At 46.8% G+C, this 23,927-nt stretch overlaps 1 protein-coding gene across 7 annotated transcripts in view; it reads left to right on the top strand.

Moving 5' to 3' along the window:
- FAM13A (family with sequence similarity 13 member A) overlaps positions 1–23,927 on the top strand; it is a 2,868,510-nt gene that overhangs the window by 2,362,242 nt on the left and 482,341 nt on the right. For all 7 annotated transcript variants that reach the window (XM_069630746.1, XM_069630744.1, XM_069630745.1 and 4 more), the window contains one exon: positions 12,383–12,521. In XM_069630746.1, the coding sequence (XP_069486847.1) occupies positions 12,383–12,521 (139 nt within the window). The remainder of the gene's footprint in view (positions 1–12,382; positions 12,522–23,927) is intronic.

The following is a 23,927-nucleotide window of genomic DNA, read 5'->3' as shown; positions in this document are numbered from 1 at the left end:
TTATCCAGTCCGACAACTCCACCAGCATGTACTATGTCAACAAGCAGGGGGTTACCAAGTCCACTCTGCTGTGCAGCCTAGTGGTCAACATGTGGCAATGACCCCTGGAGTACATCATCTACCTCACGGCCGTCCACCTCCCGGAAGCCTCATGGAAGCGGACAGGCTCAGCAGACTGGGTGCGGACAATTACGAATGGCAATTGAATGACCAGCTGCTGCTAGAGGTCTGTGTGCCTCCTGGATGAACAGAAAGTGCCGTCAGTTCGCCTCTTGGCAGGGCAGGCCCCTGGCTCCCTGGGCGATGTAGATGTATTGCAGATACGGTGGGAGGGCATGAGGGCCTACGCCTTCCATCCCACGCCCCTGATCCACAGGGTGATACGCAAGATAGAGGAGGCTGGTCACATCAGCATCATTCTGATAGATCAATGGTGGCAGGGGAGACCGTGGTTCTCCAAACTGCTCAGCCTCACGGACAGGCCTCCCATTCACCTTCCGCTGGGTCCAGCACATCTCATGTCCCAGCAGGGGGGCAGGGTCATACACCCCGTGCCACAGAATGTAGCCCTCGCTGCGTGGTTCCTGAGCAGGTCACCATCAGGCACCTGAGCCTATCACAGGCTAACTTGCAGATCGTTCAGGGTAGTAAATCAAGCGTTTCGAGCTAGAAAAGTCCTCTTTTTTAGGGGGCTGCGTGGCTGAGGACAAAATGCAGACGTATATGAATAGGCGTGCCACTAAATACAGCTACCCGCCTACACACATGCTAGGTGTGACTAGTTGCACCAAGTGTTAACAAATCATGTTGGTCTATAAATCCAAACAGGAAAGAGGGATAGAGATAAACATATTTTAATCAGTACATGAGAAAACTCGACATGTTAAAAAAACAACAATGCATTTCGTTTACACAAAACATAAAAACATGGTTTGAAAATCAGCGTGTATCCTAACCAGAAAGACAACAACTGCAAACATCATTTTTAAACAGTGTTGTGAGGTTAGTACAAGTGTGGTATTGACAATTCATATATCCTCAATGGTTGTTATTATTTGTCCTTGACTCTGTCTGACTTGAATTGTCAATACCACACCTGTACTAACCTCACAACTAACCTCCCCCGGATGCACGTGCCACCAACTTACCCGACCATCACTAGGAAGTAAGGGTCGAAGGGCGAAATCCAACTGGGATATGCCCCTTCCAGGGCCCAACTGGGGCCAACTAGCAGTAGCATCCAACAAAACATAAACATTGCAATTGCAGTGAGGTGCGCTGTTGCCGTGTGGACGGCTACTTAAACATTGTGTAAGACAGCATGAGCTGTCCGAAACAGGTTTCTGCGGAATACGGAGTCTTTGTAGGGTCCCAAAGCTAGTCTCCAGCGTCCAAGCCGGGCCGCGGCCCGTAAATAAATTGAGGGTACCCAGACCGCATGGTTAATGATAGAAGATTGCCATTGACCCATGCACAATGAAGGATTACCAGCCAGGTGAAGCCGTGTCAGACTGAGCTACATCTGGTCAGTCAACGCCGGCGCGGTCAGGCGGCGGATTGTGGAATGGTATGTGTGCCTCGATGAATTTTGCCGCTTCATCCGGGACAGTGAAAAAGTAGTTTATTATTGTGAGTAATTTTGAGACGCGCCGGGAACAATATGGCATACGGGACATTGCGTTCTCTAAGCAGTTTCTTAACCCCAAGGAATTGGCGCCGCTCCTGCTGCACCGCAATTGAAAAGTCCGGGAAGATCCTGACGGTGTGGGACTCATAGCGCAAGTCTCCCTTTTCACAGGCCAGTCGGAGGATAAGGTTTCTGTCCCGATAGTTGAGGATCCTGGCAATGATGGGCCTTGGAATATCCCCCGGCTTGGGCCGCGGAGACAGGGCTCTGTGCGCACGTTCAACAGTAAAGTACGGTGAGAGAGTCGGATTGCCTAGTAGATCCTTGAGCAGAGCTTCGACGGCGTCCTCCATGCGGCCCTTGAGTGCGTTCTCAGGGACCCCAATTATACGTAGGTTATTCCTACGAGAGCGCGATTCGAGGTCGTCACACTTGGCTCTCACACTCTTCATGTCGCGTGATAGGGAGGCGACGGTACTCTGCAGCACATGGATCTCATCCTCGTTCGTGGATATCCTACCTTCGACTTCAGTGATTCTGGTGCCTGCCTGGTCCACGCGGGTTTTAAGAGAAGCAACATTGGCGTTAATGTCGTCCAATTTTTCGTGGAAAGAGGCGGAATTCTTGGCCATGGATTCCATGAGTGTGGTCAGATCGGGGGTTCTTGCCCCAGGGGGAGCATCACTTTCCGGGTCCTCCTGCTAGGACGATGCGTGCCCCATCTCCTCCCTCGGAACTGATTTGGCAAATTTATCCATGGTTCCCCTCCCAGAGGCCCCCTTGGTCTTATTTGGCATTGTGGATAGAAACACAGAGATGGCGGAGGGCCACTGGGGCAGGTGATGGAGTAGAGTGAACAGTCGAGGGGTCCAAGCGGCGAAAAACCAAGGGTGCCGCACCAGTGGCCCCCCGAAGACCAGGTTCCATGTGGCAGGGCGCGCGGGTGCAGCAATTAGAAAAAGGCGAATAACCCAAGGATCAAAGCGATGGCAACCGTCGAGCACCGCACCCAGGGCGGCGACCCGGGCAGATTATAGTAGCAGTGGAGTCGGGTAGGCTGCAGCAACGTAGGAAGCAAAGACCATGCAGGAGTCGATAGGAGAGGGCAGCCAGCCCCAGCGAGCGAATGGTTTCCTGATAATGAAGATGAAGAGCTGTCTTATAGAGGTCCACCTCTAATCATGTCAGAGAGTACTGAACAGGGGCCGTTCGCGAGGTGCCCCTGGTGGAATGGGGGGAAGATGCAGAGCCGGTACCCCACTGGACCTGAGATGCGGCAGCCACCAGTAGCCCGTATATGGAGGGGGAACCCAGTGCAGTTCGGGCTTCCAGTATTGGGAAGCGGTGCAGCAGTTTGTGACCAGAGTCCCAGGTCCCCCACGGGTGCAGGCAGTTCAGGTGTCACGCAGGGCAGAGTGAGGGGGTCAGGATTCCCAGGAGCAGCTAGACAGCTAGACAAGGAGATGGGGGTCAGCCCGGCGCACCCCCCCCCCGCTCCTCACCTCAAACTGGAAGTCCTCAGTCCAGTAGTGAGAGCCACACGATCCCAATGCAGCCTGACTCCAGCCAGCCGCCCCCGCTGAGACGCGATGAGCGCTCCGGCGCTATATGCAAGGGGAGAAGCGGGGAGCGCCCCAGCGCAGCCCAGGAACACTGGCCACGCGCAGCCGAGGCAGGCAGGCAGGGACAAGCGCTCCGGCGCCGACCACAGGGGAGAGGGACGCGGGCCGTGTGCTTTCAAGGCGGCTAGGCTCCAGCCCAGCCGCCGCGTAGAGATGAGCGCTCCGGCGCTGTTCGCAGAGGAGGAGCCGAGGGCGCGCTGGTCCCGGCAGCGGTCTCCCGCTCGATGGTGTCCTCAGGGGAGACGCCGCATCCGGTGGCAAGAGACCGCCTCAGGTGGGCAGGGGAGGTCGCGCACACCGATACCACGCACCGCGGCCGCCGCCCGCATCTGACAGAGGAGGGCAGGAGGGAGGGGGCGGGAGTCAGGCGCCCGCTAAGGCCCGGCACGCCAACCGCCAGCTGGCCCAGGAGCCCCGTCCGCAGGCTTCCCGGGGCCGATTCGGGTCGGGACTGCAGCAAGATTGTCAGGAGGGATGCGGCAACAGCTCCACCAAAAAATAAAGCTGTGCAGGCAAAAGGAACCGCAGTTGATGGCGGATTTCTGCCGGAGCCACACGGAGCTCAAGATCTAAGCAGCCATCTTGGGCTGCTCCACAGCGCCACCCTCTCGTTTTACGCCTTGCTTGAATGGGGACAAATCCCAGTGGGTGGCTGGCTGTCCTGATTGGACTACCAGACTGCCCCTTCTTGTAAAATGCAGGGAGAGAATGCAGAGATTGTGCTGTAATTCTTGATAAATACTGCGAACCTGGAAGCTGAAGACATGTCGACCACTGGAACCGAAACTGAAGAGGAAGATGAAGGAAAAGCAGCTGAGACAATTTCCAGCGACGGGAGAGTCTGCTGTGTAACCGGAGCCTGCTGTAGCCCTTCCTTTCAATCGACCCTGGGCCTCCGAAAACGATGCCCTGACCCAGAGCCTGGTGAGACCCATTAGACTAAGGAATGCCTGCATTTTGAGCCATCCCACACGTTGCTGCGACCTTGCGTTGTTGCAATACCCCAATACCCTGGAACCTCAAGCCATCGTGCGGTGCACAGTCTTCCGAATTCCGAATCTCGCTGAAACTTCGTGGGCATCCTGGTGGATCTCCAGAAACACGAATCGAGTCCGAAAAGTCTCCTCAACAGAGTGTTGGACCTTTGTAACAACGAGAATTCGACCGTGATTTTCTGTCTTCTTCTGTGCTCCTTGAAAAGGCGCCAAATCTGCAGAACCGCATTTAGCCGCGACGGAAACCTTGCCTAAAGTCTTCTTTATCTCCAAAGTCCCTTCTGAGTTCTTGTTTTCAGTCACCACGACAAGAAATCCACTGACAGGGTATTTGGCTGCGGACCATGAAGTTCTCCTGCTGCAATATCATCTTCATTGCTGAGGTACTGTGTTGGCTGGGGTAGGTACTTACCTTAAGCCTGTTAGGATTTCTGTGTAGCTGTGTGGTATTTTCTGTGATGGGGAGGCCTCTCATCCAGTGCACCCCGCCCCACTGCTAGAATCCTGCTAGGGTGTCTTCTGCGAATCCCCTGGACCCTCTTCTATCTCTAAAGTGAAGTACTCACCTCTTTGCACAGTTTTCCTAAGGAACTCTGACTTTTGGCACTAAAAAACCTATTCTGACACTGCCTGTTGGTCACTAGTCCTAGTGACCCCCCTTCTGCCACTGAGAACACTCAAGCTCTAAGAATAAGGGAAAGACTTTCAAGGGATTGGGACTTCTGCCTAGAAAAGAAAATAAGTGTTTAAAAGTGACTTACTTGTAAAGAGTTGGTTGGTAACTGTAATTCTAAGAGTGAACAGTTACAAACATTCTTACTGATCTTGAATGTGTGATGCACTATTCTTAAAAGTATGGTTAACATCTTTTCTTCCTTAGCAACTGTTGTGCTAGTCTAATAGAAAGTAGATGTGAAGGTATTTTACTCTCCTGTGATTAGGTTGTGCCTCTTCCCAAAATTAAAATGTTGGTATCACCAGATTAGTCCTTTGAGGATAATTGTATGAGTGCCCCCCAACTGAGTCTTGCTTCCCCTGACTTGCTGCTAGCCTGTCCTTAATAAGTCTGTATTAGGTTGTTGCCTACCTAGAATAACTTTGAGTCATTCAGTAAAGGGTGACATTGGGTTTTACTTTCCCCTTCATTGTAAGGTTAAAAAAGTATGTGGGTTCCCTGATTTCAAAAGCACCTGTAATGGTATTTTACATCCTTAGATTTTACTCACCTAGTATAACTGTGTGTTATCACAAAAGTAGTTATAGGTTTTTACTGCACCTAAAATAAGTGTTCCACTATTCACAACTTGGTTGGGTGGGGAAGTTTCCCTTTTGTTATCGTTTTCACTGCTCCTGATCCTTGCCTTCTATTGGGATCCATGCCATGTTTTCCTTTACACTTTTACATTTATTTCCTATTTTATTATTAGGTGTGGGAAGCTGTTGTAACTAGCTCCTGAGTGATTATCTTTTGTTTTCCACACTGTACTATTCCTTCTTGCCTCTTGACTTGGGTTTAGGTATTTAGTCATCCTCACTCTTTGCCTTTACTGCCTTCTGGGTTCTTGTTTGATTTACAGGGTTGTGGGTTAGTACTGACTTTTTGAGTGGTCTTTCCGGTCCTCGTGAATACGGACATCCAAGTGGTCTTTCCAGTCTTCGTGAGTACTGGCATTCATGTGGTCATTCCGGTCCTTGTGAGTACTGTTTCCAAATTCTTTATACAGTACCGTCTAGAGTGTCAGCTTACAGATTCTGTCCCTGCTTGCCCTCTACGTGGGCTTAGCGCTGTCAGTATCTGTAATAGCATAGGGGGTAAGGAGTTGCCGACTTTCCTTTCAGTCATAAGGAGGTTCTAAGTGCTTACCCTACATTCCTTTTCATATAGTGGTATACACGAGTCTTGGGTATTGAATGCACGTTGTTATATTCAAGGTTGTTTACTGTGTATTTTGTGCACATTTCCCCTGCCATATCCATCGCCTTCTTCCTTTCCTAACAGTATCTTCCATGGATTCACATGTGCCCTCCAGCCTTCCCCGCAGGCAAACAGCCTCTCGGGACATCCCCTTTTTGGAGAGGTTAAAATCTGAGGGGAAGCCGTGGGGGCAGAGCTATACACTCGACGTCCCATTGGTGCTGCCTAAAGCACCGATAACGACGTTGATAGGAAGGTGTTGAAGTTTTTTCCATAGGAAAACTACTATACTAAAGTTACCAGGGTTTTCCCAGCCTGACGACGGGGAATATTCACAGCATGTGAATCCATGAAAGATACCAACGCTGGAGAAATGGAGTTACAGGTAAGAAACTACTCCCTTCTCCAGCATTGGATCTTTCATGGATTCACATGCTGTGAATATTCCCCATCGTCAGGCTGGGAATCCCTGGTTACTTTGATTTAGTAATTTTCCTGTTGAAAAACGTTGACACCTTGAGTGTCCCATCGACGCCTTTGTGGGTGCTTTTGGTCCCCACCAATAGGACGTTCAGTGTATAGCTCCACCCCAGCAGCTTCCCCTCAGAATTCAACCGTCTTTCTAGCTGGTGGCATTCACTTGGGTTCTTCTCTCAAAAGAGAAAATATCTTTCCACACAAAATATATATTTTTTGAATTTATACTACAACCAGAGTAATCAACGGTCCCATTTACAACATGGAGACCGTTGGACCGAAAACATCCTTGTTGAGACCCTTTGACACTTGTGGCCTGAAGAACGTGTACAAAGGTGACAGGCATGCATATTGTTTATACTGCCTCTACCCTAACCATTCACTGGAGGAATGTGAAATCTGTCAGGGTTTTTCACAGAAAAACCTTAAAGACCGAAACCGTCGCCTCATTTGCTGGCTTAATGAAGGAGCATATACCCGGTGTCGGAAAAGCGGGTTCGTCAAGGAGTGGCAGAGCTACCACCCCCTCTGACAAGAGGTCACCATCAAGCCACAGCTCCAAGTCTGCAGAACTTTTGGCGAAGAAACAAGAAACGGGTGAGCCAAAATCATCGACAAGCCATGATGAGGCCACACACTGCCAGTCTCCTGTTAGAAAAACACCAGGCAGCAGTGAGGGTTCCCATTCTGTGTCTAAGCAATTGTCCAAAGTCCCGTCGACAAAAACACCATCGGCAAAACCAGCGGATAAAGGTTCCCGCCCATCGACTAAAACTACGTCCCACTCGTCGAGAATGTCCTCTCCGACTTATGACGAACACAAATCCAAGTCGTCCACGAAGACCCCGTCTTCGTACTCAAAAAAGAAACACCATTCGTCCTCTTAGTCTAGCACTTCTAAGGAAGGCTCCAAATCCTCTTTTGGCTTTTGGTTAAGAGTTGTCCACGAAGCATCCTCCGACGACTAAAGCCACGATGAAATCGGGCTGCCACTCGTCGACAATCCTCTCGTCGATGAACAAAAATACATATCTTCCAGGAGTGTGGCTGCACTGCCATCAACCCTGTGAACCATTACCACGACCGAAGCCACGAAATTACCTTCCACAACTATAACAGGATAGTATACCATCCAGCAATAAAGGAATACTAAAAACCCAGAAAAGGGATCCTGTAGAGCACGGACATCTTCCTCTAGGAGTGTTTCTTATAACCTACTTCGACATCATGCCAGATGAAATCTTACAGCATGAAATAACATCAGATTTTGAGTCTCCAAGAGAGGAGTACCCATGGGTCACGGAATCCCATTGTGAGGCAGGCAGGATCCAACCTCATAATCAGGACAAGCCTTCTGGTCTCCTCCGTTCAAGAGGAGAAGAAACGCCTCTACGAATGCATAATATACCATCTGCTCTACTATCAACACCTTCGGGAACAGGAGGTATGACTCCACAATATCCCCTTTTTAAAGCCACAATCCTTACTCTCCCTGCAGGTGCTTTACACTCTACAAACACTGCTGGGACAACTCAATGCCAGGCTGCCACCTCCTCAGCCACAGGGGGTTCATCTATGCAGGAAAGACCAGGGTTTACCAGGTCAGCAGGAACAAAGGAATAAAGGGCATTCATCCAGGGACCACGACAAACGTCCAAGAGCCCAATCGCTTCCTAGACCTCCACCTCCACGAAGGTATTGTCCGCGAATACACGAACAAGAAGAGGGGGGAACTAGTAGATACAGACCAAGACACCGTTCCAAGGGACTCTAGCTCTGCCACATCTTCAACTTCGCCTCGCAGAGACGATAAGTGAGACACAAATTACCTAGATCAGTATACGCAAGGGAGTCCAGCTCAACCCTCTCCTACAAATGAAATTGGGGCTTTCCACTCTGTGGTATCTAAGGTGTGCCAGGAATTTGGTTTAACTCATGCAGAAGAAAAGAAAGACTGCTTTCTTTTTGACCACATGGGTAAGCGCAGAAAGGCTGTTTTTTCTATACCCATCCTAGATCATGTTTACCAAGAAGGCCTACATACTCTAAAACATCCATTCTCTGAACCAGCACTGAAAGGGAGACTAGACAAAAAATGTAAGGCACCAGATACACCACCAACATTTTTCACCTCACAACCCTCTGCAGAGTCATATGTGTCAGCGGCAGCAGGTAGCAAGGTTCGTACGCAGCACAAATGCACCACTCTCCCAGACAATGCAGGCAGAAAAATGTATGCCTTTGTTAAAAAGGTTCTCACTATTGGAGCAACAACAGTCAAAGCAGCTAATGTCCTTTCAATAGTTGCTCACTACGATTGAGAAATGTGGCATTGTGTGGCTCCTATATTCGAGCACTTGCAAGAGCAATAGCGGAAAGAAGCCATGGCACTGGCGCGTGAAGGTGAGGAGGCCTCAAACCACAGTATTAACATTGCAGTGGATCTCGCAGAAACGGGATTCAAAGAAATTGCTAATGGGGTCATCGTCCGAAGGCAAGGATGGCTACATTGCACCGACGTTCGACAGGAGGCACAACATAAAGTGGTTGACATGCCGCTTGAGGGAGAAATCCTTTTTGGTGACAAGAGCGATGAGGCCCTCAAAACAATGAAAGCAGACTCTGATACTGCTAGATCACTAACAACCATACAGGGCAGAAGGTATTTTCATTCCTTTCGAGGTGCATCAGGTCATTCTAGGTTCTCGCCCTCAAGGGACAACAAAAGCTACAGCAGATCTGGATACTTCTCTCAGAGATACAAGAGAAACTACCAGTCCTCACAGCGCAGCGTCACCAGGAACAGTGCAAACCCAGATCAACCACCTCTCAAAGAGGTAGACAGAACAAGACGCAACAATGACTGCCTCAGGGGCACACAGGTCGGAGGAAACGTGGCGTTTCATCTCCACAAGTGGCAAGCAATTACAAAAGACAGATGGGTGCTAGATGCCATCCAGCACGGCCACTTGTTGGAATTGAAGCGTGCACAGAAACCGTTATCTCCCATAAAGGTATCACACCCGCACCTTCCAATTCTACAACAAGAAGTGTGTCAAATGTTAAAGAAACGGGCAATCGAAAGAGTTCCTCATTCTGCAAAGGGAAAATGAGTATACTCGAGATACTTTGTCGTCAAGAAACTGGGCGGGGAAGTGGCGTCCAATCCTAAACTTGCGAAAGTTGAACAAAAATATCAAAAGGCAAAAGTTCAAGATGGGCACACTACAGTGTTTTATCTGTGCAAACAAGGCGGAACACGGTCAAACACCCTGTCTCAAGAAACACAGACCATTTGGCACTGGGCAAGTCACAACAATATTCTTCTCTGGGATACACAACAAGCAAGCGGACACCCTCAGCAGCGACTTGTCGCAGTCACACGACAATCTTCTCAACATGGGGTCATCCTCCTCTAGACCTCTTTGCCACACAGGGCAACAAGCAATGCAAGAAATTTGCAAGCAGGATTCCACATCCCAGCTCTCAAAGGGATGCGCTCTCGTTCCCATGGACCGGCATGTTCACATATGCGTTTCCTCCATTCCCTCTCACCAGGAAAACAATCTAGATGATATGTAAATATTGCAAAATAATTCTGGTGGCACTGTACTGGCCCACACAAACCTGGTTCTCGGACCTCCTTGAAATGACAATCCAGTCCATTTAGGATCTCAAGCCGATCTCCTATCACAGAACGACGGGGTGATTCTACATCACGACCCAGGCTCCCTCATACTAACAGCGTGGCTCCATATGAGCCCGAATTCGGCCACCTAAACATCCTGCAAGACTGCCAGCGCATACTACCTGCAGCTAGGGCTCCGTCCACTAACATTTCCTACAACCACAAATGGAAAAGGTTCTGTACGTGGTGTGCGCAGCAGCCCAACCTTCAACCACTAGCCATAAAACCTCAACAGGTTCTCCCCTACCTACGCAAACTGGCAAAAGATGGTCTAGCGATCTCCTCTATTAAAATACACTGCGCTGCAATCTCTAGATTCACAACGAAAAGAGGATCACCCCCCTCTCTACAGTGACAGGCTGCTTAAACCCTTCCTAAAGGGACTTTTTTGTACTTTTCCTCCAAAGAAAAGAATTCCACCAGTATGGAACCTAAATCTGGTCCTGGCTGGCATCATGAAAACCCCTTTCGAACTTCTATCGACAGCACACATCAAGTTTGTGACCTGGAAAGTGGAATTCTTAATCGCTGTTACATCCTCCAGAGAAGTCTTGGAACTACAAGCTTTAGCGGTGGGCCCTCCGTATCTCTGATTCACCAAGGACAAGGTCATTCTTTCCATGAGTCCTCACTTCATCCCAAAGGTACCATCGCAATTTCACAAGAATGCGACCATCACCCTGCCTACATTCTATCAAAATGACACATCCCCAGTGGAGAGAGCTCTACACACTCTGGACGTAAAGAGGGTGTTCAAATATCTGGACCGCACACAATCATTTAGAGCAACAACACAGCTCTTTGTCACCTTTAGCCCCTCAAACAAGGGGAAGGCCATCACAAAACACAAGGCATTGCAAGGTGCCTTGTTTTGTGATGCAAAGGCCAACAGGAAAAGGCCAACAGGCCACTGCAGCTAGGGCACATTTTACAAGGGCCACAGCTACCTCTGCGGCTCTATAGTCCTGAGCGCCCATCAAAGGCGGCAACATGGGCAGTCCCGCACACATTTACCAGGCGCTACTGTCTACAACAGAAGCACACGTAAAAAGTGCATATGGGACGGGCAGTCATTCAACGACTGTTCCAGTAAGGTAAGCCCTGCAGCTTCCATGGTGTTTTTCTTATTACTTACATATGTATACTTCTCGCATAAGCGCAGAAAAATGCTACGGTTTCTAATCTTTGTTTGCCTGGTTTATCTCCTCCTAACATGTATACTGCTATCAAATCTTTTCACAACATGTGAATCCGTGGAAGATCCAATGCTGGAGAAGGGAGTAGTTTCTTACCTGTAATTCCATTTCTCCAGCGTTGGTAACTTTCATGGATTCACATGCGCCCTCCAGCCTTCCCCTCCAGGCAAGCATCCTCTACAGGAGAGTTATCCTCCAGCTGGAGTGGTTAAAATGTGAGGGGAAGCTGCTGGGGCAAAGGTATACACTCGACATCCTATTGGCGGGCACCAAAAGCACCCACAACGACGTTGATGAGACACTCAAGATGTCAACGGTTTTCCATAGGAAAATTACTAAATCGAAGTAAGCGGGGATACCCAGCCTAACCACTGGGAATATTCACAGCATGTGAATCCATGAAAGATACCAACGCTGGAGAAATGGAGTTACAGGTAAGAAACTACTCTGTTCTGATTGCTTGCTCCTTCGTTTTGTTTGGCTGTGCATCCCCTTTTCTACATTGCATAGGCAACATTTTGTTAGTTGTGCAATTATGTCTACAGTTAGCAGATGTGTGTCTAAAGGAAATGTTATTTATCCCCAAGGGATGAGTGATATAATTGTTAAACCACAAATTAGCTCTGAGCGATCATGTGGAAGAATGGGCACATTTTTGAGACAAGGGACCAATATGTCAAATTATTTACAGACCGCTTTGTTCAATACATTCTAACGCAGCAAGGTAAGTAAAATAAAACCTATATACAGACTGGAGTGATTAACTGTGTCCCTCAGATGATGTTGCTGCATGATCCATATTTTTTTTAAACACGCTTTGTCACAGTCTACACCAGTTGGTTTAACTTTGGCTTTTTTTCAGGAGACGTAGCTCTTCCCTGGGATCCTGTGATGAGGATCATGAAGAACTGTCGCCTGCACAGCTGACGCGGAAGATTCAGGGTCTGAAAAAAAAGATCAGGAAGTTTGAGGACCGGTTTGAAGAAGAGAGGAAATATAGGGTGCGGGTTTGTCCTTCACAAAACACTAAAACAATATGTATTTTATGGAATCAACAATTTGATGTAGAAAAAATACTTCTGATGAGCAGTGCAGGAACAGGAGTCAGCATAGTTTATGTACAGCATGTTTTGTTCTCTGTCTGCACATAATTAATTCAAGTTACGCAGAAATGTGTCTTGTATATTTCTGCCATGCCTCAACATGGCTTTGACACAGTTCAGGACAATTGCATACATACTTTACTTACACAACATTCTTGTATGGTTTATCCCATGCTAAAACCTTACAACATAGACCAATTCCTTTTATATTTTTCACATATTGTTACTGAAACTCTGCTCTCAGAATGCAATTAACCAGATAGATTCTACTGCCATATGGGAGCGTGTATGTTGGGGAGAATTCTCAGAAATTTGCTAATTCCCTTCTACCTTAGAGACCCCCCCCCCCCCCACCTCTTTTGCTGGACTTTAGGACTTTTAATTTCTAACCTGGAGAGAGTGAAACATTTTTCCCACTCTCTCGTGTATTTTTCTGTGATTTGGACTCTGGGTTTCTTTTGACTTTGGAATCTGACAAACTCATATGCATCATCTTTACATTGTGATTGTGACACAAAGCAGCTTCAGTGGCGCGACACAGGGAAGTCTCTTAGATTTCCCAAAGGTTTAAAAACCTTCTCTTGGTGAAACTACTGTTTCCAAGAGTAGGGACATGAAATTGATCTTACTTACATTTTGTAACTTTCTAGTCCCAGCACACACTATCTTACAATAGGGTGCTAGAGGGGTTACTTGGCATCCCCTTTGCCTAGTTTCACGTGTAACATTTTAAGTTACCCTTTCTACAATTAATGACTGGTGGCAGTGGTTTACTTTTTACTACACTTGTGTGTTTTACCGCAGGCTGCAATTGCAGCTGCATTAAGGCACCCATGGGTACCCATTTTGTCAAAATGGCCCAGTCTTGTTTTTTTGCCATTTCTTGTTGGAAAGGTCCTTGAGATTTACTCTGCGTGCCAAACCAGGTTTGGTCTCTCTGTTTTTTTTTGTCTTTGGCGGGATTCACGAGCGAATCCTGCCTCTGACTCTAGCGTGTCTGGCAGGGGCAGGAAGTGAGGGAGGTGCTCGAAGCTCCCTGTGCTTAGTCTCCTTGGTTACAGGAAGCCACCCAAAGGTGATTGGCTGGAGGGCTGTCCTTGGAGGACAGCCACACTGCTGTATGATTGCCAGCTAGGCTGCGAATGAATGGGAGAAACCTGCATAAAAGGTGTGGCTTTTTGGCTTGGAAGAGACACCTGCTGCAACTCATGGACTGTTGGTTTGCCCGGTGAAGTCCTGCTGCTGTGCTGAAGCTTAGAATGCGCCTTGAATAGACATGACCTGCAAAGGACGACTTCTCCCCTTGGGTTGGCTGGGACCAATCGACCCCAAGGCGAGCTCATCTGGATATCCTCTCGAAGCTGGCTGTACTTCCACTGCTGCTGCAATAACCGAAGTGCCAGGGAGAGGAACACCAGAATCGAGTGAGTGTCTTTAAGTCAGACTCGAGCTCCAGGAAGATCCTCCGGACTCCCAGGAAGCAGGACTGACCAAGCCTGAGCCACCTCAACAGAGTACTGGACCACAGATGCGAGTAAAGTCCAGAGTGGTATCCGAGAGACTGCAGTGGTGCCGTTTGCTATACACGCGAGGAGCTGAAACAGTGAAGTGCCGCTGAATTGAAGTTTGCACATTGCTGCCGCTGACCATCCCATTATAGTGCTGGAGTCTCCAGACGCCCTGCCTCTTGTCCCCAAGACTTAGGCCCAGGAACAAGAGGATCTGCAGACCTACACAGGAACAGAAGCCAGCTGGAACCATTTCTTCTAACCAAAGGTACTGTAAAACTAAGGGGACTTAACTCTTGTTGTGTAGCCTTACTTGTTCTCAGTTGAGACTTGTCTTGGTTGCTTTTGCAGAGTTGCTTGCAGCTTTGCCCCTCACAAGCCTCCTAGCTTGTGGCCCTACAGTGATTCTTTATTTCTACAAAGACTTCTAAAACATTGTGCAAGACTTTTGCTTACCTACAAGAAGTGCTTCAGCTCACCTGAACTTTTGCTCAGTTAACATTGGCTGGCCTGGCTCCCTAAAATATTTTTTTTTACCTCTGACTTTGTGCTTTACCTTTCCTCCAGGAAAGGGTTAATTTACTTTTCATTGGGGGTTCAGTAGTACTTACCTGCTTCCAAATATTTGTTTAACCTTTGTTTTATTCCCAAACCCTTTTCTTTGACACCAACTCAGTATTGCTCTAAATGTACTAGTGATATATTATGTCACCTCAGGTTGTAGGAAACATCTGTGTGCCATTCCAGATGGGTACTTGCTGATTTAGAGAAACTAAGAGTGTGTATTTTGAAGTGTATTTGTGTGTTACTTATATATTGCTCCCTTCTGAAGAAGGCTTATAGAACTGATAGTTAAATAAATTAATAAGCCACCTCTGAAGGCCTTGGAGCGACACCTGTTGGCTTCCTGGATTGGGAGGGTTGGCGGTAAGAGGATGAGCCCCTGTTGAAACCCTTCAAAGACCTGCTAGACTTCCCTCCAGAGGAACGAAGGGACGGCCAGTGTTGTTGCAAAGTGCCCAAGTTACGGGCCGTCTCTGTGTCGGTATTGGTGGCCTGGAGGGATTCATTGACAGCCTTCCCGAACTGGTTGTCTCCGTCGAACGGCATGTCCAGGACCCTTGTCTGGACCTCCTGTCTAAAGTTGGTGGCCTTAAGCCAGCCACGATGGCGAAGGCAAACCCTGTTTCCCATCTGGCAAACGCCCATGTCTGCAATGTCCAGGGCCACTGTGATGGTGTGGTCCGACGCCACCACGCCTTCCTGGAGGATCTCCAAACCCTCGACCCGTTTGCCATCGGGGAGGAAATCAAGGAGCGGAGCCATCTTGTACCAAAGCTCCCAGTCGTATCTGGCCACGATGGCTAAGGCGTTGGCTGCTTTGACTGTCACCGCCGAGTAAATGGCCTTTTTACCAATGGAATCCAATTTCTTCCCATCGTTTTCCGGAGGTGCAGATTAAGAAGACGATGAATTTGATGATCTCTTCCTGGCGGCTGCCGAGACCATAGACACTTGGGCGCAGACTCCGGCACCTAGAACTTCTTTTTAAGTCGGTCTTTCTTCGCTGGGGCTGAGGCGGGGTTCCTCAGTAGATCCAACCCCTCATCCCAGACGTCATCCAGGAGCGGAACCGTCTGGATGGTCTTCCGCTTCGCCTCCCGGCGCTGATACAAGAAGCCCTCCTTCTTTTTCTCCTCCGGGGTGACCTGGAAAAGCTCTGACGCAAAGGCGATCATGGAATGAAAGGATCCCACTTCGTCCAGTGGAGAAGCTCTCGACTGTGGTGATGGAGGATCTCCCATCCCGCCGTTGTCGCCTGTGTCCGTTGTCGCCCGTGTCCATCCCCCTGGGGGAGGGGGGGGCAGCAATGATTGGAATGGATGTGTAGGATATCTCCTCCTCCTCTTCGTCGGTCCTTGCCCCGGTGTCGACGGGGTCTCTGCTGGTGGCGCCGTCAGCATCCTCCTCTGAATCTCCGACACACGCGTGTGGAGGGTCGAGACAATATCCTGCAATATGTCTCTGGGAGGCACCTCGGGGGGTAGGGTTGCTGGGCCCAGCACCCATGTCGTCGTCCCCGTCGACATCGTCGCTTCCGACGGGTGCCTTCACAATGTTTCCATCGTTGTCACCACCCTGGATGGTGTTGACGGAAAGTATCTCCTCCTCGTCCGAAGAAGACATGTCTGTGCCTTGGAGTTCTTCTCCGGCTCGCTCCCCATTGCCCCTTCTTTGGGTCCTGAGGGGTCAGTCTCGGGCTAAGGTCTGGCATCCTCTTCTCCAGAGTCTTCTTTACTGGCTTCCCCCTTGTGCCTTCGAAAGGGAGGCCACCACCAATTTGATCGAGGAAGACGATTTGGCCTGGAACACCTGGGCCTTCACGGGCAGGTCGGTCACCTTGTCCTGCTTGGCCTTCTCCTTCATGGACAGGTCGGACATCTTGTCCTGCTTGGCCGTCTCCTTCAAGGGCAGACCGTCTCCGGTGTCTCCCGCAGCTTCCCCGGGGTAGCTGACTTTCTCTTGAACGAAGAGCTGGAGCGGTGGCTGGAGATCAAGACAGACGGAGACGATGAACGCACCCTGACCATGGCGAGACCCGCTGGCGCAGCAGCGCAGACTTGCAGTGCTTGGCCTTGTGTTGAGCCCCCATGAATGGAGTGCCCTCAAAGGACTTAGAAGCCCGATCAGGTTAGCTGGATCCGGAAGAGGCATGCCCCTGTGAATCATCTGGGGTAAAGGCCCTGGTCTTGAGCCACGCCGCCACCTGGACGTGTCGATCCTTCATCGTGCGCTTGCACAAGCTTGCTGAAGCCGATGCAGATCTCACAATGTTTATTCGTCGGGTGTAGACAATACATGCACTGGGAATGGTTGTCCGTGAAAACATTCCACAAACTGCAGCTGGTGCACAGCTTGAAGAGAGAAGCTCCATCCTTCTTCTCCTCCGACATGATCCGGCACAGTGTAGGCCTGAAGAACTTCTGAAAGCTTCCAAGAAGAAACACTTGACAATTTCTGCCCTTGAGTGGTGCTGAAAGATGCCGAAAAACAGGTCCCTGTTAATCGGAAGGATAAGCGATGGATCACACAGACTCGATTAGACTGAAAAGTTTTCCTACCAAAAACGCAGAAAGCTCGAAGAGCGAAATGCTAGGACTCCCAACACTTGAATGTGCAGTCAGAATCTGAAGATAGCTGCCTGAGGAGGGTCTTAGTTAGAGGGCAGTCATTGGCTGGGGCAGTATGACCCAGAGCTCAGTGATTGGTTTATAGGAGAAAGACAGTTGGATTCTTAGCCTGACGAAGGGAAATATTCATGAGCATGTGAATCCATGCCAGACCCATGATGGAGAACAACAGTTAGATAAGGAACAAATTACTTAAATGTGTCTTTCTTTAGCATACATTACTTCTTGGTTCAAAATACTGTCACTTCCAACTGCCAGGTGTACTCTCCTGCCAGCAAATGAACTCCAATTTGCTCTCAGGTCTCAGATCAGCCTTAGATGCAAGTTGGCAACACTGTGCCACCTTAACGACTGTTATGTTATTGTACATATATACAGACAGTTCTTATTGTGTTATTCTTTAATACATTTTTTAATATTATTTCTTCAGCTTCATCAGTAAGCAGTTACACAACATATGAATAGCATATTTACATGGTCCTGAAGTACACAAAACATCACATAAGAAAAAGTGCTTGGAAGAATGCAAAAATAATTCTTATAATCCATGGTAGTCCGCTATTTGGATCTTGTAAAAGCTTATTCACTCTGTGTTGTCCTGAATTTAATCAACACATGGAAAATTTTCATTCGCACCCAGGAAAGGCCGTATGACCAATCAGAATCCGTCTTTTCGCGATTCTGCCTTCACCGCTCGGGTGGTTGAAGAAAGAAAAATGTAAACAAAAATGTCATTTTTGAATATGTTTGTCATGGGGGCCGTCATCTGAAAAGGTACATAGTCCCTTTTCCATTTTATGGCGGCAGCCATTTTTTAAAACCTTTTTTTCCATTCTGACGGAAGATGTGCTCGCGCTGAGTTCATCTCCCGTCGGAATAAAAAAAGAAAACTATCCGCATCCTTGGAAATCCAGAGTGAAAATAGCTTTACATGCTTTTGCGTACCAAAATAAAGCCAAAAAATTGCCCCTGCCATTAAAATGGAGAAGTCCCTTTTGTATTTTAATGGCAGTGGCTGTTTTGTTTTTACATTTTCTTTTTTCTTCCGAAGGAAGATGTGCTTGCGCAAAAAAAAAATATTTACACGCCCCGGGATTTCCCAGACCTACAAAGCTCAGGCTGGCGGGCTATTAAATTCTGTATCTGCCCCGGCGGGGCGTGAAAGTTATATTCTCTGACATTCTATTATTCTCATTCATACTTCACTCATACCTTTTCCTACATAGATCATTCCTTTCAATCCCATTAAAACAAAATTTTCAAGGAAATTCTTCAGGCGAAAACTGACTTCCGTTAAGTGTGCATATATGTATTTCGATATAAAGTTTTTATATTATTGTATATTACTCTCTACATGTTAGCCCTCCCCACTCTTTGCTATTTGTCGGTTTTATATTTTTATTTATTTATTTTTTGTTTTCCATCTCATGGGACAGTATAACACTTCTTCCTGGTTCTTCTTATTCAGATATTTGTGGCATAATTGCCCCTCCTAAAACGACAAAACACTTGGTTGAATAAATCTGTTGTTCTATATGTTAACATATATGTGGGATATTATTTCCCAATTTAAAGGTTTCTAATTGTGTTGTATACTTACATGCCCTAATTGACATGCGTCATATTTCTATCTTTTCTGGCAATCTCTCGGGTTCTTAAAGGGAAGGCTGCTTTCATTATTTGCAGTAGCTTCAACCTGGGATTACTTGGCCTGTCTGCAGAAGCACAAACACATAGAGTATTTAACTAGCCATGCTTAATTTCAGAACGGGTGTCTTGTTTTACGCTTAAGAACTTGAGCGCTCTTTTATGTACCTTGCTGCCATCAGGTGGCTATTAGTTTGGCAGCTATTTCTTCCTTTTTTCACAAGCTGCTGTCTGCTGTTTAAAGACTGCAGCTGTTGGGTAAAGGAGAAAACGAAAGGCTTCTCAGTCATGTTGCTCTGTTTTTTTTAAAAAGGCTTGCAACTATGCATATTCATTGTTTTTTTTTCATTTCTTTACCTTGAGCGGTTTCTTAGAACAGTTGTCTTTTGTAGTACTGATGTGCTTTAGTGTCTGCTGATTCTCTACCGCTCACTGTTATCCGCATTACTCGTTGCGCGTTGTGCTTTTCTGTCTCTTTGGACTGCAGCGCATATGGAAAGGGGAACAAGTAACAGGAGGCTTTTTAGGACATGCTTTGGTTTGTCTATTTGGCGTGAGTAAAAGCACTTTTATCTTTTGAATCGTGCATTGTGTGCTTTTTGCACCGCTAACCTTTTCGAATCACTTTTCTGGGATTACGGTTCTCGCCGCCTTCACTCCCGACCTCTTTGTGCTTATGCAGGTATTTACGTCTGTTACTACAGTAACCTAATGTTTTCTTCACGTTCGTTTGTGCTTTCCTCTTGTCTCCGGTGTCTGAATCCAGCAGCTGGTTGCCTCCATTGTTGTCTTCCTCGTCTCAGTACTGCAGAAGGTACCTTTCAGATGTTGTTTTGTAAATCCACTCACACTGTTCTGGGATTTCCAGGTGCTGGGAGTTTGTCATCTGTGACTAGCACGTTTTTTTCAGGTATGTCCTAGAGCCACTCAATTTGTTCGTTTAGACCTTTTTTAATGCTTTGAGTCAAGAATGTTTTTCTTTTTATAGAAGTCTCCTTTTGTCTATATTGGTGTTTTTTCCTGGTTTAATATGGTACAATATAGTCCATTTATTTTAGCTCTTCTGTTGTATGTATGCTTTCTATGAAGTGGGACACTTGGAGTACTGCCTGCACTCTGTTTCTTATGCATCTTTTGTGCTCGGTCACTTTAGTCTTTATTTTTCTCTCGGTTTTACCTATATGCAACTTTTGGAATGGGCACCAAATGCCATAGATCACCATCTTAGTGTTGCAGTTAGTGAAGCTTTGTTCCACCCAGGGTCTTTGGAGTCCAATATTCAACTCTGTGCTTCTGCTTGTCTTGTCGCAGCGGGTTCACTTTCTGCAGGGTGTGTGTCCTCTGACTGGTATCAATCCACAGGTTTCTGTAAGGGTGGGTTGTTTGGTATATGTCATACTAATATCATTCCGTGTTACTTGAGATTTGTACTCCTTGTGAATGCTATTAGTGGTTTTGCTAGAGGGCATTTCCCTTTTTTCATGATCTTCCAGTTCTTGGTGATTATTTATTTAATTTGGTTACACATATTGCTGTACATGTTTACAAAAAACAATATTTCCTCTTCTTAAATTTCATTTTTTTCATTGTATTACCAGTTTGGAGTCCTGGTTATTGCTGCAAGCTCGTTTCATTGCCCTCAACTGTGAGTTCTTCAGGCTAACCGCTTGCGTGTAATCTTCCTCTTGGGATATGTGCTTTCCCTTTTGAAATCATTATGGTTGTTGCTATTCCTTTTAAATCTTAGGAACTGGCCTAAGGGAAAGTTGTCTCTCATGTGCCGAGGATGGAAAATCGTTTAATGCAATAATGCATTCCAGTCAGTGGACATGTGGAAGAGGTTGACAAATAACGTGTTCTTTTCTTCAGCTGCTTTAATGTTTATGTGAAGGAAGTTGATCTCTGTTCTGCTTAACTTGTGTGTTAAGTTTAAGCATCTGTCTTGCTTGTTTATCCATAAGAAGAAATAAGACACTGCATCTACTTTGCTTCCTTTTGTAAGGAAGGCATGGTATCAACAGCATGCGACCAAACTTTGGTTTGGTTCACTTTAATGGACCTACCCCGATTAGGAAGGATGTAGTAATAGCATCCCATTAGGTAAGTAGTAATTTGCCCCTTTAGATTCTGATAATTACGGAGTGCTGAAACCCTGAATCTCTAGAAAACAAAGACTGATGTATATAATTATGCATGTGGTCTCATGGATTTTCCTTTACTACTAGTCAAATTCAAATTGTCGGTCTTTGCACAAATAACATGAGATCTATGGAGCTGACAACTATGAAGCAGCAATTCTTCTGAGTGCCTCTATTGCCAGCGCACAGTAAGTTTTTCTTGCCATCAGTCCTTTGGATAATATTGGCTGGGGGTTCACTTGGGGCTCTTTTGGGTGACACATATGGTCCTGCTGGCCTTCTGTCCCTGCAACATGAAACCATTCTGAGGTTTGTTCCTTTCTTTTCTTTTGGTTATTGGATTCCTTAGATATGGTTAGGAAATTTATGGAGACATATTTTGGTGGCTGCTACCAGTCTTGGTGATGGCACACTCTACGGGAGTAGTAGTTGGTTCTAATTTGGTATACAAATAAAAGGACAAGAAATGTTAACGTTTTTGTTTCTTTTTTCTTTGTTTCTCTCTTTTATCCATGTACTATTTAGTTTAGTACTTTAGATATGGATTTTAATGGACCTGAGATGTCTTTTTGGTCTTGAAGAATGGTTTTTTATATTTAGGTTATGTGGCACTGGAAAATTGAGTATGTCTCTGATCTATTAGATAGGGTTAGTAAAATAGTACTTGATTGTGCTTTCTGAAATTGAATTCATTCATTGTGTCATCTATGTTTATGCCTATGAACCCTATATTTTTCACTCATCTTTCAGATTGGGGGATTTGTTCTCCTTTGTTTGCACATTTCGCTCACCAATTTGCAAAAAAAAGTGATATGACTGTCAACAGTGTATTGCTAAATATGTGATGTATGGTAATAAGACTGAATTCATGAATTTGTTCATTGTTTTATCTATCTGTATATGTTTTGTTTTATCTGTAAAATTCTAAACAGGTTTAATTAGCATTTCATATGGAAGAAATTGTAGGACCTATGGCCACGTAATACATTACAAATTGTCACATATAAACAAATTAACTCCTTTGTGTGTGCCGTTCTTAGAAACCCACTAAATATGGCCAGGTCTATGTAAAAACCAGGCTCGGAATCATTTGTTTAAGAGGGTCATTTGGGGGACTCCCCTCTGTGTGTTATGGTAACAACAACAGACACAGACAGAATAGATGCAAGTCTCAGAAACCTTTGTTATTTGTTTAACCCTTTAAGTGCCATGGGTATTTCTCCCCAGTGCCAGGGCCTTTTTTGGTGATTTCGGTATGTGGCCATTCAATGGCTTGTAACTTTTTTGTTACATGAGATATGTCGGCCAAATTTGGCTCCTTTTTTTCGCACATGTAGGCGGTCGTAACGCCGCCCAGGAATCCTAGGTTGCTGTAGGGGGGTGAGAGAAAATAAGCAAAAAGGGCGAACATTTTGGGGTTTTTCAAAAAATGCCAATAAAATGATGTACAAAGAAGCCTGTGGTTTTTTCCTTGTAAGAGCTAGGAACAAATGGTTTGCTGTGCTGAGTTCCCCAATTTCCTGGCTTTCAAGAACAGGTTGAGTGGAAATGGAAAAAAAATATTTTGATGTGGTTATCAACCGTTTTGTGAGAGGTAGGCGATTTTGGCCATTTTTGCCAATTGGAAATGCGTGGACGGAATGGAAGAAAAGGGTAGGAAAGCCGCATTGGAGGACAGAAAGGCATATATTTCTGAAAAGTAGACAAAATTCCAAGTTTAGGAAGGGGTGATTTGCATAGGTCAGGCAACAACTAGCTAGGGGAAACTGCCATAGATTGGGGGGAAAGCGGGAAAATGACCGAACAAAAAGGTATGTGTTGGACATGGTTGGCTTGGTACGGCAATGGCTTCTATGAATTTTGAGAAAAGCAATGCTCCGCTACATTCCCCCGACTCTTGCAGTTAGGAGAGCACACATTTATTGTAGTGTTTTACAAAACAAGCAATACCACAAGCCAAACACTGAGCCATGGTACACAGGAGTTTTACGCTCACGGTCTGAACAGACGCACTTAGCATGTGTAAAGATGGAAAACCAATGTGGTGAGGAACGGCAAGCATACATTTTCTGAAAGAGCACAGGCAGACCTTTTCAGGGGTAGGTGACTTGTGCAGGTTACAAAAGTGTATGGTGCCTAAAGCAGCGACTAAATGTAGGTCACATTTGGGAAAATAAAGGGTTGTGTGACAAAGGCCACCAGCAAATGGGTCAAGACGTTATGAAAACCACACAAAATATGGCCTACCGTCCCGCGTTCCCACAGGTGTCCCGATGAAAACGGTACCTCACATGTGTGTGTGCACCTACCTGGCCGCCAAGGGGAAAGCCTAAAACACAAGTAAATCCAAGTCTGTTTTCTGACCGGAATTTGAGACGCTCTGCTGACCGGCACAACATACAGATATGGGCCTCGGGTGTCCAAGCCACCGGGGAAAACAGGGAACCCCATGCATTTCCGAAAAGAGGACACCTGTGGGAATTCGCAGCGGTATGATTTGCGCACATCGCCCCAGAATTTATTACCCAGACACCCCCGCAAAGTCCAAAATTTGGGGGGGAAAAAGGGGGAAAAAACGCATTTTCCGCACATTTCGCTCGGCTCACCCATCGAAACATGCCCCCAACAGCACATGACCTACCGTCCCGCGTTCCCACAGGTGTCCCGATGAAAACGGTACCTCACATGTGTGGGTGCACCCACCGGGTCGCAAAAGGAAAAAGGTAACCCACTGGTAACCCCAAGCCTTTCGCCACTGCCCGTTTTGTTCATGTGGGCAACCTACAGATTTGGGCCTAGGGTGTCGAAGCCAGCAAGGGA

The sequence above is a fragment of the Ambystoma mexicanum genome, chromosome 6q, assembly GCF_040938575.1.
Source record: "Ambystoma mexicanum isolate Mex_15411 chromosome 6q, UKY_AmexF1_1, whole genome shotgun sequence".
Classification (NCBI taxonomy): domain Eukaryota; kingdom Metazoa; phylum Chordata; class Amphibia; order Caudata; family Ambystomatidae; genus Ambystoma; species Ambystoma mexicanum.
The sequence above is the reverse complement of the archived record's forward strand: the minus strand, read 5'-3'. Positions and strand labels throughout refer to the sequence as shown.